The following is a 12,772-nucleotide window of genomic DNA, read 5'->3' on the forward strand; positions in this document are numbered from 1 at the left end:
CTGCATGACTGGAACATATTCGAATGTTGTCGTTGACTTTATCGGCTGTGTATGTTCTCGCCGAACCTTGTGTTAACAGACTGTATGCACAACAAGAACTGTGCAGCGCATTCTGGAATGCACTCGGATGCCAGCGATTAGGCTTGAACCTGCGCAGAGTAAAATGTGTGAAAGCCGACGCTGTTAAACGGCTTAAACCCACAGATCAGGTTTTTGACAATCACCGCCTGTGCTCGCCGCTGCCCTTGTGATTTGAGTTTGTCTTCTGGACACCAGTTCGCCCAATATAGAGTTAGTTTCAGGATTCGCAGTTGTTGTTACTTAGTTTCAACGTCTCTACAACGTGATAATTAGACGGAGACATTACTAAACCCTAATGCCAGACACAGGTATATATAGGCACCATAAATAGAGTACTAACCGCTTTCCTAACACTAAATTCATGCTCATAATATGAAAATGGTTGATTATGAAGCATGGAACACAATAGGCATTTGCCTAAGCTCCGGGCTCTAGTAAGTACGCTAGAGTGTAGGATGAGTCATTCCAAATAGCCTGCGTTATTGATGAGAACCACCACATTGACACAAAATGGTGTCAATGAAAATCCGCATTAAATTGCGACGTGAAGGTAGGGCAAATAAGAGCGCTCTTCCGCGGTTGTTCCTACAGATATGCGTTCGTAAATAAAGCAAAAAAAGACATTTAGGATGACCTGCTGCCAGCAAGGAATTAGAACAAAAGATTTCGGCATGTTTTGCAGTAAGCTAACTTGCTGAGACACCCGATCAGCCATGTCTTTACACCTGAATAATAGGATCCTGACTAGGTCGCTGGTAACCGCTGAAAGGTGAGGTGAAGTCTCGCGAAAGGAATTGAGCCTCGTAGGGTGAACTTGAATTTCCGAGAAGTCGTTATTTGTCATTGAAGGATGAAATGAAGCGAAGCCTTGTGCGGGTGTCTGCCAACCTGCCGATGCCACCAAACTTGACGCGGCTGTGCAGCACCGCTTCTCTGCAGCCTGCAACGACTCCTTGCATTGTTCGAAACGCATTGAGTCGACACACTCGTTGCGCTAGCTGTGGCGCTTCGCTCACAAGGACGAGATCACGTGTTCGATCTAAGCCATGGCGGTCGCGGATTCAGATGGGGCCGGAATGAATGAGTGTACCGCGGCTTTTGTGCCCGTGCATGAAGGCCCAGTGATAAAAATTATTCCAGAGTACCACACTACCACAAAATGAGATCTTGGGATTGGCCCGGAAAAGCCAAGAATGTAATTTTTTTTAAGCTGAGTCGACTGAACGGAAAGATCAATGGCGCACGGTGATCGGTGCCCCTTCCCTTCTCATAAAAGACATCCGGTTATTGTGACATTGGCGGCTTTAGTCACTCGCTGTGACTAATCGATTCTGTGTTTGACGTCATGAGGGTAAACTGTCCTGTGCTCTTCTTTGGACATCTCCGGTTCCTTCGCACGTCGTGACTCACGCAGAGTACTGAGTTTGACGTCGTCAGGGTAAACTCGGATGACGTCAAAATGAGTACCCTGCCTGAGTCTCGACGTGCGAAGGACCCGGAGAAGTCCATAGAAGAGCACGGGATTTCTTGTTTTTAAAATTTTTGTATTCCTCGTGGTGCGTAGCGCGGCCACGTTCAGCAAAGGTGATCGCCGAAGTATTCTGTATACAATGCATGCTACTCAAAATGTGTTCGAAATGTAAGAGGCAATCAGGAGCCTTTTCAAGCGTATCACCGGCCATGCCAAATAGTCTCATCATTCACGATGTGAACTAGGCCCTGTTCACGCAGCTACAAGAACGACGGACTGCATGTGGGCGACGTGTTTCTCGGCTACCTGCCGCTGATGCACGCGGGTCCCATATGGCTCCTCTTCACGATGTTGACGCAGCAGGTGCAGGTCGTCCTACTGGCCCCCGTCGACTTGGCAACGGTGCTGGCGTCTATTGCCAAGTACAAGGTAAGTCTTTAATTTCGGTAGCACAACATGGACAAACCTGCTACTGGCATTCATTAACTCATTATTGCACATTGAGTGACCTTGCAAAGTTTACCGAATTTCAATAAATCTTGCCATGTGTCCTCCCGCTCGCGTAATCACTGTTGACACATTGGAAGCGAGCCTTTGGGTTTGCTTTTTGGAGCACTATTTCTGAGTGCTATGGTTCTCGGAGCACTATTGCAATGTGATCAGTGCCCCAAGAACGCCCAGGGTCCATTCATACTTGTACATCCGTGAGAGAAAGTATACGGACCACAGGGTCATCGAAAAACTGAATTTCTTCGTCATTAATATTCATAAACTGAAATTGACGAATGTTCTGGAAATTTCGCAGTGGCAAGTTTGAAGTGCAGTTTTTAATTTCGAATTGCATTCACAGGCAGAGATGAAAATCAGCTTTGTCGCGCAATCCATCCTTTTGCTCACGGGTGTACACAACGTGTAACAAGTTTCCTTTCATTTATGTATTGTACTTTCAAGGCCGATGCATCAGAGACGCGTGTGCTTTAAAGAACGTAAATGAATTACATGTGACACACATTACATCAGTACAGCAATCAACAGAAACTCTAAAAGATACTTTAAATTTGGGAAGCATGTCCATAATGAAAGGTATTGGAATAAAATAGAATATACAAAGCAATAAAATTTCCAGCACAACACATTGCATGGAGAATGTTAACGCTAATGCGATTAGCATTGAAGCGATGTAGTGAAAGGTACCCTATTGCCACCTCGGAGACAGGCTGTGTACGAGGCAGCCGGGCACCACTCTCGCGCTTCTAACTCTGAACACGTGGCGTGCGTGGCATCAGTGCATATTTGTACAAAGTTATTTGAACATACCTGACACGGGTTTAATTCCGCTCACCAGGAGCGAAATTTTCTGCAATTGTTTTTTGTCAGTGAGGAGCGATACATATAACCAGTAATTCACATTGTCATCGAATAGTTTTATTGAAGAGCGGCACATACCGAACAGCATATACCAAGTGACCCTAGTTGGCGTCAAAAGAATATTCTTTGAAGAGCAGAACGGACCTAGTGGAACATGGGTAAGCATCGGGCTGTGACCCACGGAATCAAGTTGTCGTGAAAGGAAAACGATTAGATCTAGACATAGATGGATCGATGCATAGCTACACAGACAGACTGACAGACAGACAGACAGACAGACAGACAGACAGACAGACAGACAGACAGACAGACAGACAGACAGACAGACAGACAGACAGACAGACAGACAGACAGACAGACGGACGGACGGACGGACGGACGGACGGACGGACGGACGGACGGACGGACGGACGGACGGACGGACGGACGGACGGACGGACGGACGGACGGACGGACGGACGGACGGACGGACGGACGGACGGACGGACGGACGGACGGACGGACGGACGGACGGACGGACGGACGGACGGACGGACGGACAGACAGACAGACAGACAGACAGACAGACAGACAGACAGACAGACAGACAGACAGACAGACAGACAGACAGACAGACAGACAGACAGACAGACAGACAGACAGACAGACAGACAGACAGACAGACAGACAGACAGACAGACAGACAGACAGACAGACAGACAGACAGACAGACAGACAGACAGACAGACAGACAGACAGACAGACAGACAGACAGACAGACAGACAGACAGACAGACAGACAGACAGACAGACAGACAGACAGACAGACAGACAGACAGACAGACAGACAGACAGACAGACAGACAGACAGACAGACAGACAGACAGACAGACAGACAGACAGACAGACAGACAGACAGACAGACAGACAGACAGACAGACAGACAGACAGACAGACAGACAGACAGACAGACAGACAGACAGACAGACAGACAGACAGACAGACAGACAGACAGACAGACAGACAGACAGACAGACAGACAGACAGACAGACAGACAGACAGACAGACAGACAGACAGACAGACAGACAGACAGACAGACAGACAGACAGACAGACAGACAGACAGACAGACAGACAGACAGACAGACAGACAGACAGACAGACAGACAGACAGACAGACAGACAGACAGACAGACAGACAGACAGACAGACAGACAGACAGACAGACAGACAGACAGACAGACAGACAGACAGACAGACAGACAGACAGACAGACAGACAGACAGACAGACAGACAGACAGACAGACAGACAGACAGACAGACAGACAGACAGACAGACAGACAGACAGACAGACAGACAGACACACATATTAAGTTCGCCCGTATCTGTACGACTGTAATTTCGCCAACGTGACTGATCATCATGCCTTTTGTTAGTTACCATCGCTTAAGAACTGGTCGGGACGCCATGGCTGCTGATACGCCGATTGCAGGTGTATGACTTCACTGTCACATAGAAGAAAGAGCAGGAACACTAAGGCGAGGACACTTAGTCGCGCTGCCTGCTGTCAGGACCACCGGACACCTGTTCTGCCCCATCGCAGCGGTTTGCTGAAGTGAAGTATAATCTGGACGCGCCCCCTAGCACGCCAGTAGCCTCAATTTGTATTTCACCTTCGTGGTGATCTTTTCCAGAAAAAAAATTGTGCAAGTTGGTATGGGTTCATGGCGGAAACAGGGTCACTGAAGAGGGCCCAAGAAATGTGAAGGGACACCACACGGCGTTGATTGATAGTTTCCAGCCTTCTTTCTAAGGTCGCGGACTTCCATCGTGGTATCAACGGAAGTTTATTTTATGAATACTAACACTGGTTAAAGATTTCAGCGTAAAAAGAGCGAATATAATGTCGGCTTACATTCGTCTCTAGAACACACCGATCTGCCAATGGCATCACTAATCAGATTTAACAAATTCATTGTTTTACCTTATTTTCCTCGATTTAACCACTAAGTAATTGCCACCGTGTTCTCGGTTACTTTCGCTGAATTATTATGTGCACTACGTGCGACGGCTGAAACATCCCGAATAAAGACTGTATACAAAGTGAAATACCATTAATATACAATAAAAACAATAGTGGTCCCAACACTGAGCCTTGGGGAACTCCCGACGTAACTGGTGCATATTGTGAAGATATACCTGTTGAGAACAACAGCCTGTTTCCATATTGAGATATATTCAGCAATCCAATCTATTATTTTACCGTTCAAGTTACAAGCTTTTATTTTGGATAGTAGGAGACTGTGTGCTACAACATGAAATACTTTACGGAAATCTAAGAAAACGTAGTCCAGAACTTGTTGCATATCAATTGCCGAAACTATATCGTGAATAAACTATACCAGCTGTGTATTGCAATATAAACCACTCGTTAAACTATCTCGGCCGGGGCGTAGGAGATTAAGTTTGCTGAAATGAGCCATAACACCACTATATAGTAGATGCTCCATAATCTTACAGCCTATACGAGTTAAGGCGACGGGCCTGTAGTTCTGAACGGAGATTCGCACAACACTCTTATGTGTGGGCACGACTCGCGCTAACTCCCAATCATCCGGCAAGACTCGCGCTAACTTCCAATCATCAGGCATGTTAATTTTGTTGAGGAACTTCTGCAACAACCGGGAGGAAGCGGGCGTCTGCACAATTCCTTGCAATAGCGGCAGCAACGCCTTTTAGGCGGCGTGCTTTAGCCTGGTTCACATCTTTTAATAGTTCACGAAAAACATCGACAGAAAAGGTGACTTACGGCATGCGGTCTATTTCAACAAATAATGCAAAACAGACAGTGCGTGAGATAGACGGCGAAAACACAGGTGAAAGACAAAGGCTCAAAATTTTAACTTTAGGCGCATTAGCACGAATGATTAGTTCATAATTTTTCAAAGCAGGTATCAATCGGTTGTTTTTGCCATTACGCTTCCCATACCTCCAAAATTCTTTGGTATCCCTTACAACTCATTGTCCAAGGTTGAAAAAATACAAGTCCTATTGATGCCGTACTTTTGCCTAAATTCATTTTTATTGCTTTCTACTCTGGCGAATTAGACGCCTTTGATAAATTCGTCGCTGACTTCGAATTAGGGCACGTAACTCTGTGTTTAGTCAGGGTTTGTCTCGAGCTCTCTTGCTTTATATAACTCATGATGGCACAAAAGCTTGTCGTACTTGAAATATTTTCCGCTTATAAGTATTCCACAGTTGTTCGATATTTAGATTATCCGCGAGCGCAACAAAAGTTGCAAGGAACGACTCCAAAGCGGCGCTAATCGCCTCGAGGTTGACCCTGCCGTAGACATATATCTTTCGGCTAGGTGTTTTGCAACCTTCACATACAGAACTGATAAATCTGCTAGAACAACACTGTGGTCGCTCAAACCTGGCAGCACCCGTACATTGTATACAACACCAGGCACGTTATAGATTAAGAGATCGAGTACATGACCTGTTCTATCATTGCGCGATCGCTCCCGCATATTTTGATATAGTGTTCTGATCTACAATATCGAAAAAAGTTGAATATAGACATCTGCGAGCAGTATCCATTCGTTCCCCAGCTGACCAGCCAATATCTGGAAGGTTAAAGTCCCCTCCTAAAACAAGGCATTCATCCTTAATCGTTTTAAGAAAATTTTAAAAAATAATAAGCGGTTCTACAAAAGGACCAGGAGGCTTATAGAATGACCTAAGAACCATTTCCCATTAGGCAGCCTTAATTAAAAAAAATCAATTCAGTTTCACTAGCGGGAAACTCCATTTGGACGTTTGGCATACTATTATGGACAAGAATAAACAGCCCTCCGCTGCGTGTACAGTGGTGTCGTCGAAAGCAATCGTACATGCCAGGAAATATTTCACAGCATGAGGCAGTCGGGTCAAGCCATGATTCTGTTCCCAAAACAATGGTCGGTTAGATGGCACGAAGAAAAAAAGTGAAAATCATCAACTTTATTTTTACACTGTGGCAATTGGTCAACAAAATGCTGACCGGGCACATCATGCCATTAGCAGCATTTCGGCATTGCTGCCCTACAACGCCGGCTCACCGTCCCATTGAAAGCGTCTGCTCTCCAAGTGAGGCGTATCATATTTCAGGACTGGTTTCAAGCCCTTTTCGCTGTTCTGTTCGACCTAAGCCCATAATTTGTTTCGCTTATCACGGGCAGTACGGGAAAAGCCTTCAGATATAGTAACGCTCGATCCCTTGAGCTGGAATGCTTTTGCAAGTACGGCTTGGCGGGCTTTAAAGAATTGAAGTGGACAATGATGGGCCGATTTCTTCCTTCACAAAGTTTACCCAGCCTCTGTACACGTTGAATAGATAACGAAGGCAGTTCAAACTTCGCAGTGCACAGATGTAGCACAAGTTCTTCATAATGGGCTGCCGTTTCACTGAAATCAGAATCCACCAAGCCATAAAAAAGCTAATAATTGCGTCTCCCCCGATCTCCCAAGTCGTTCATATGTTTTAATGATGCTTGTCAAAGCTTCGTCATCTTGTGGTTACTGATCTTCAACGTTACCTAAGATAATTACAATCGTGTCCATTTTTCAAAGCTTAGTTTCTAAAGAAAGCAGCCGATCTTCTACGTCAGTAACATCTGCAGTGAGCTGTGATAGCTTAGAAAGTATTGTCACGAGTGGTGCTACACACTGGTGATTAGATAAGACGAGCTCACAGCAAGACAAACATTTATTGAGGCGAACTTGTGCCCAGCATAACCAAAAGCGACTAGCCCAATAGCAGCAACATGTGCGATCGAAGAAGAACGAGCATCACCTCTGTGCGGGCAGTATTTAAAGGCTGCGAAAGAACATGCGTAGACCTATCGCGAGAGGTAGCGAGAGTTGCCCTGGCTGATACGATGGGCCCATCCAGATGCGAAGCTGTCGCGGTAGGCTTGTGCGAGTGCACGCGCGCGTTCACACCCACCACTCGAACGCCACCGGCACAGATGCAAAGCCCGAAAGGCAAGTGGCACTGCTCCAAGAGAACATCGTCCCGATTTGGGAAATTAGTATTTAGGTAAATAAATAAACAGCACTAGAGTTCGAGGCGAAGACAAAGCTAGTAAAGAAAGAAAAAACTACACAAGAAGTTTTCTAACGTGCGTAATACGGCTTCATGCGCGCAATATGAACAATTTCAGGCCGTGTGCGGCGTGGCTGAGAGTTCGTCAAACCGTCAGGAATGACCTCATAGTTCAGTGAACCCATGCGGCGGACAATCGTGTATGGGCCGAAATAACGTCAAAGAAGCTACTCGCTGAGGACTCATCGGTTAACTGGTGCCCATACCAAAACTTGTAGTGCCGGGCATCAATTGCTTTCTTTCTTTCTTTCTTTCTTTCTTTCTTTCTTTCTTTCTTTCTTTCTTTCTTTCTTTCTTTCTTTCTTTCTTTCTTTCTTTCTTTCTTTCTTTCTTTCTTTCTTTCTTTCTTTCTTTCTTTCTTTCTTTCTTTCTTTCTTTCTTTCTTTCTTTCTTTCTTTCTTTCTTTCTTTCTCGGCGCCATGCGGAAACGTCGCCACGTCATGGTGTGGGTCACTTCATTCACATGTAGCAGCATGGCGTCGAGTGTCGTAGTAACTTGCCGGCCGTAAACACGAGGGAACGGTGTCAGCCCAGTTGTCTCCTGAATGGCCGTGTTATAGGCGACTGTGACTTAAGAGAGTACTTCGCGTTTTATGTTCAACGTCCATGTAATACCACATCATGACCGCCAGGGTTTTATTTAGCCGTTCTGTGAGACCATTACTTTGCGGATGGTATCCTGTAGTTCTGTGGTGAGTAGTTTGGGTGTACCGGGAAATGGTACTGCATCAGGTCACTACAGAATGCCTGTCAGTGATAATTGGCTCTGGCGCACCGTGACGCAGAACGATCTGAAAAATAAAAAATCTGGTTGCCTGCTCAGCGGTACCTCTTGACAGTGCGCACGTTTCTGCGCAGTGCGTCAAGTAATCCGTCGCAACAATAACCCATTTGTTCCCAGCGGTGGACGTCGGGGAAGGCCCAACAAAGTCCAATCCAACTTGCTCGAACGGTCTTGTTGAGGTTTCGATCGGTTGCAGCAAACCCGCAGGTTTTGCTGAGGGAGTCTTGCGGCATTGACACTCTAGGTACGTACGGACGTAGTGCTTTACTTCTACAATACGCGGCCAGTAATAACATTCTCGAATCAGCGCGAGCGTTCGTGCACAGCCGAGGTGTCCGGATGTTGCTTCTATCATGAGACGCCAGCAAAATGTCTGGACGTAACGACGATGCTACAACAAGAAGGCAGGCCTCCTTCCTAGGACCGAATTTCTTTTTGGCTAGAACATTTCTCAAGCCGAATGCGGACACACTGGGCTTGAAGATTTGTGGTACGCTGTCACTTTGTCTTTCAAAGTACGTAATGAGGCCACTTAGTTCATGGTTGGCCTGCTGTTGCGGGGCGAAATAGGAGGCGGTGACCATGCCCAGAAAAGTTAAGTCGTCGTCTGTATACGGTGGTGGTTGCTCGGGAGAGAGCCCGCGTCTGAATGCTTTCTTCCGTTCTTGTTAACTACGGAGATGTTGAACTCCTGTCGCCGCAAACTCCATCTTGCGAGGCGTGCGTCCGGACAGGTCCTTCAGGTTTGCTAGCTAGCATAAAGCATGGTGATCGGTAACGAGAGTAAATGATGTGCCGCATACATATGGGTGGAATTTTGATGTTGCCTATTGTCCACTGTCTGAATCTCCGAAAGAACATTCATGCTGAAGGCCTTACTCGCGTTATTAAGGTTCCTGTGTTCTACGGGGCTTCACGATAGACTTTAAGAATGCCGCCCCTTGCCGCTCTATAGTGTACGCGCCTCGTTTGCGCTCGTCGCTCTTTCTATCTCCTCCATCCACTCTTTTTATCCACCTTAAACCTTCCCCGTGCAGAGTAGCCAAGCGGAACTACATCTGGTTAACGCCCCTGCCTTTCTCTGTATTCTTTTCTCTCTCTGTTCATGTTGCCCACACTATTGCCAGACATTCCCTTTCTGTTGTGGAATAGTTTGACTCTGCCCTTCGATAAAGAATGACTGGCACAGGCGATGACCTGTTCTCGTCCGTTCTGTCTCAGAACAAGAATGGCGCCAATCCAAATACTGCTGACGTCGGTGTGTATTTCAATTTCTGCGTTATCGTCGAAGTGCGCCAAAATGGGTGAAGATTCGAGACGGCGCTGGAGCTGGAGCTCTCGAAACACTTCCCCTTGTGGAGCATACCATCCAAACAGGACGTACTCTTTTGTCAGGTGTATCAGCGACTCAGCAATCCGCGAGAAGTCTGACGAAACGTCTGTAGTAGGCGCAGAGTCTGAGAAACCTTCTGACGCTTTTCTTTTCATGGCGGCTGTCTTCTCCGGGTCTGGCAAGACACCTGCAGAGTTGGAACGTGGCGCAGGAATTTTAGCTGTTCGTAGGTGAAGCGACATTGTTCAGGCTTTAGCGTAAGTCTGGATGACTTGATAGCACGCAGCACCATTTCTAGCCTGTTAAGGTGTTCCTCGAAGGTAAAAGCGAATACTATCACATCATCGAGATATACCAGACAAGTCTGCCATTTCAAGCCAGTCAACACGGTGACCATTACCCTTTGGAAGGTTGCAGGGGCACTATACAGCCCAAATGACATGACCTTGATCTACTATAAGCCATCTGGTGTAATGAACGCAGTCTTTTCGCGATCCCTTTCGTCTACATCCACCTGCGAATTGCCGCTCTTTAGGTCCATGGACGAGAAGCATCTTGCATTGCAAAGGTGATCCAAGGCGTCGTCAATTCGAGGAAGCGGGTAGACGTCCTCTCTCGTAACCTTGTTGAGTCGGCGGTAATCGACATAAAATCTTGCAGTGTTGTCTCTTGTTTTCATGAGCGTGACGGTGGAAGCCCAGGGGCTTTGAGAGGGTTCGATGACGTCTTAGTGCAGCATTTCTTTTATCTCTTTCCTGACTGCTTCGCATTCTTTCATGGACACGCGGTACGGTGACTGGTGAATAAGCCGTGTATATTTATTTGTTATTATTCTATGCTTTGTAAGCGTCGTCTGGCGGATCTTGGACGATGTAGCGAAGCGATCCTAGTAGGCATGAAGCAGTTTCTGCAGCAGTTACTTGTCTCGCTTGCTGCAGAGCAGGCTTTATATCGAATGAAATGTCAGGAAGTCGAGGTGCGAGTTCGTTTTCGAGCGTGAGGATGTCGGGCCTATGTCGCCTATGTCGGGAATAGTCTCAAAGAGCGCCACCGCGGTGCCTTTAGCGAGATGACAATATTCCGAGCAGAAATTCGTTATCAGTATATTGGCTGTTCTTTCGACCAGGCGCACGATCTCTCTTGCTACAGACAAGACCGGCTCAAACAGCAAACTTGGGTTCGCTTCGACGAATCCCTCGGCTCAGCTGCCGTTGTTGGTACCCACTATGATCAGGGTACTCGCGCGGGGTGGCAACGTGATATGCTCCTTGAGAATCGCGAGTGAAGCAGATAATGCAGGACTTGGATCGTGCGTGATGGCGTTGTCTGGTGAAATACTTATGGTCTGTGCCTGTAATGACTGCACTGTTTGCCGAAAGGAAGTCCACGCCTAGGATGACGTCATGGGAGCACTGTTCTAGGACGATGAAAATGGCAGGGTACGTGTTCTCGCACCGCTACACGAGCTGTACATCTTCCACTTGGTGTTACTACGTGACCACCTGCTGTTCGTATCTGCGGGCCGTCCCAAGCAGTAAGAACTTTCCTTAGTTGAGTGGTGAACACTGCGCTCACTGCGGAGAAATCAGCAGTGGTGTCAACCAGAGCGAACACATCCCGGTTGTCTATGTTCACTGCTAGGTCTGTGGATTTTATTGTGGTACTGCACGTGTGTCGGGGTGTGGTGCTGCGGCTTTGCCGGTACTTGCTACTGACGCACCGCTTGGTGTCGTCGGTGGTATGAAAATTACATTGTCGCGTTGTTGAAAAATTTTTTTCGTAAGGCGCAGGCGAAGTTACACCACTGTAATGCTGCGGTGGGGGAGGGTTTTCAGAAGTGCGACGGGCTGAAACCGTGCCTCTACCGGTTGCCGTCCTCAGTTTCCCAAGCTATAGGGCTGGGGGACCTTCCCCGCACTGCTCTCGCGTAGCTAGGGCGGGGTGAAGTAAAACGGCGACATGAGGGTGACGGTAACCTGTAGCGGCTAGTTGAGGAAGTCTGTCTTAATAGGTTGTGTTCGATGTGAAGTGGCCTTTGGCCAAGTTGCAGGCGTGGAGCCCCGATATGGAACCCACGGATGCCGAGGTTCCTATAGAAGCAGCGACGGTATACATGGCAGGGCACGGCGCAGTGGAAGCATAACGGATGCTGGTTGGGAGTCCTCAAGACGTCAGTCTTTCTCGGGGCTGCCTGTTCGGCACTACGTGGGCGGTCATTTGGTCGTGAACGTTGCAATGCTGAGTACACCGATCTCGTCGGTCACACTTGGTTTTGCACAGCGGAGGCATACGACATAAGCTGAAGCGGTGGAGAAGTGTATTCGCGTGCTTGGTGCGGCTGAACTAGTTGCCCTGTTCTAAGTGCCTGCTGGGCTTCTTTTCGGATAGCATCGCTGAGCGCTGTGACTTGAAGACTGGAGCCAGGGAACATTTTACGAAGTTCCTTTTGTACTACAGCCTTGATTGTGTCTTGAAGGTTGCTCATGCTCATAGCGTCGAATTCCGTGGGAGACGTACCACGGACCAGAGCAGGGCCTCCGTATGTCTTCTTCGAACGTCGAGCGTTTTTTCCATGGCTGCAGCTTTAGTTAAGAGTTCAGC

General features: G+C 47.4%; 1 protein-coding gene across 1 annotated transcript in view; it reads left to right on the forward strand.

The window, feature by feature from the left end:
* Nucleotides 1-12,772, forward strand: part of LOC135902274 (uncharacterized) — a 245,990-nt gene that overhangs the window by 88,657 nt on the left and 144,561 nt on the right. The window contains exon 6 of the mRNA XM_065432256.2: nt 1,813-1,981. Coding sequence (XP_065288328.1) covers nt 1,813-1,981 — 169 coding nt within the window. The remainder of the gene's footprint in view (nt 1-1,812; nt 1,982-12,772) is intronic.

This window comes from Dermacentor albipictus, chromosome 6 (genome assembly GCF_038994185.2).
Source record: "Dermacentor albipictus isolate Rhodes 1998 colony chromosome 6, USDA_Dalb.pri_finalv2, whole genome shotgun sequence".
Taxonomy (NCBI): domain Eukaryota; kingdom Metazoa; phylum Arthropoda; class Arachnida; order Ixodida; family Ixodidae; genus Dermacentor; species Dermacentor albipictus.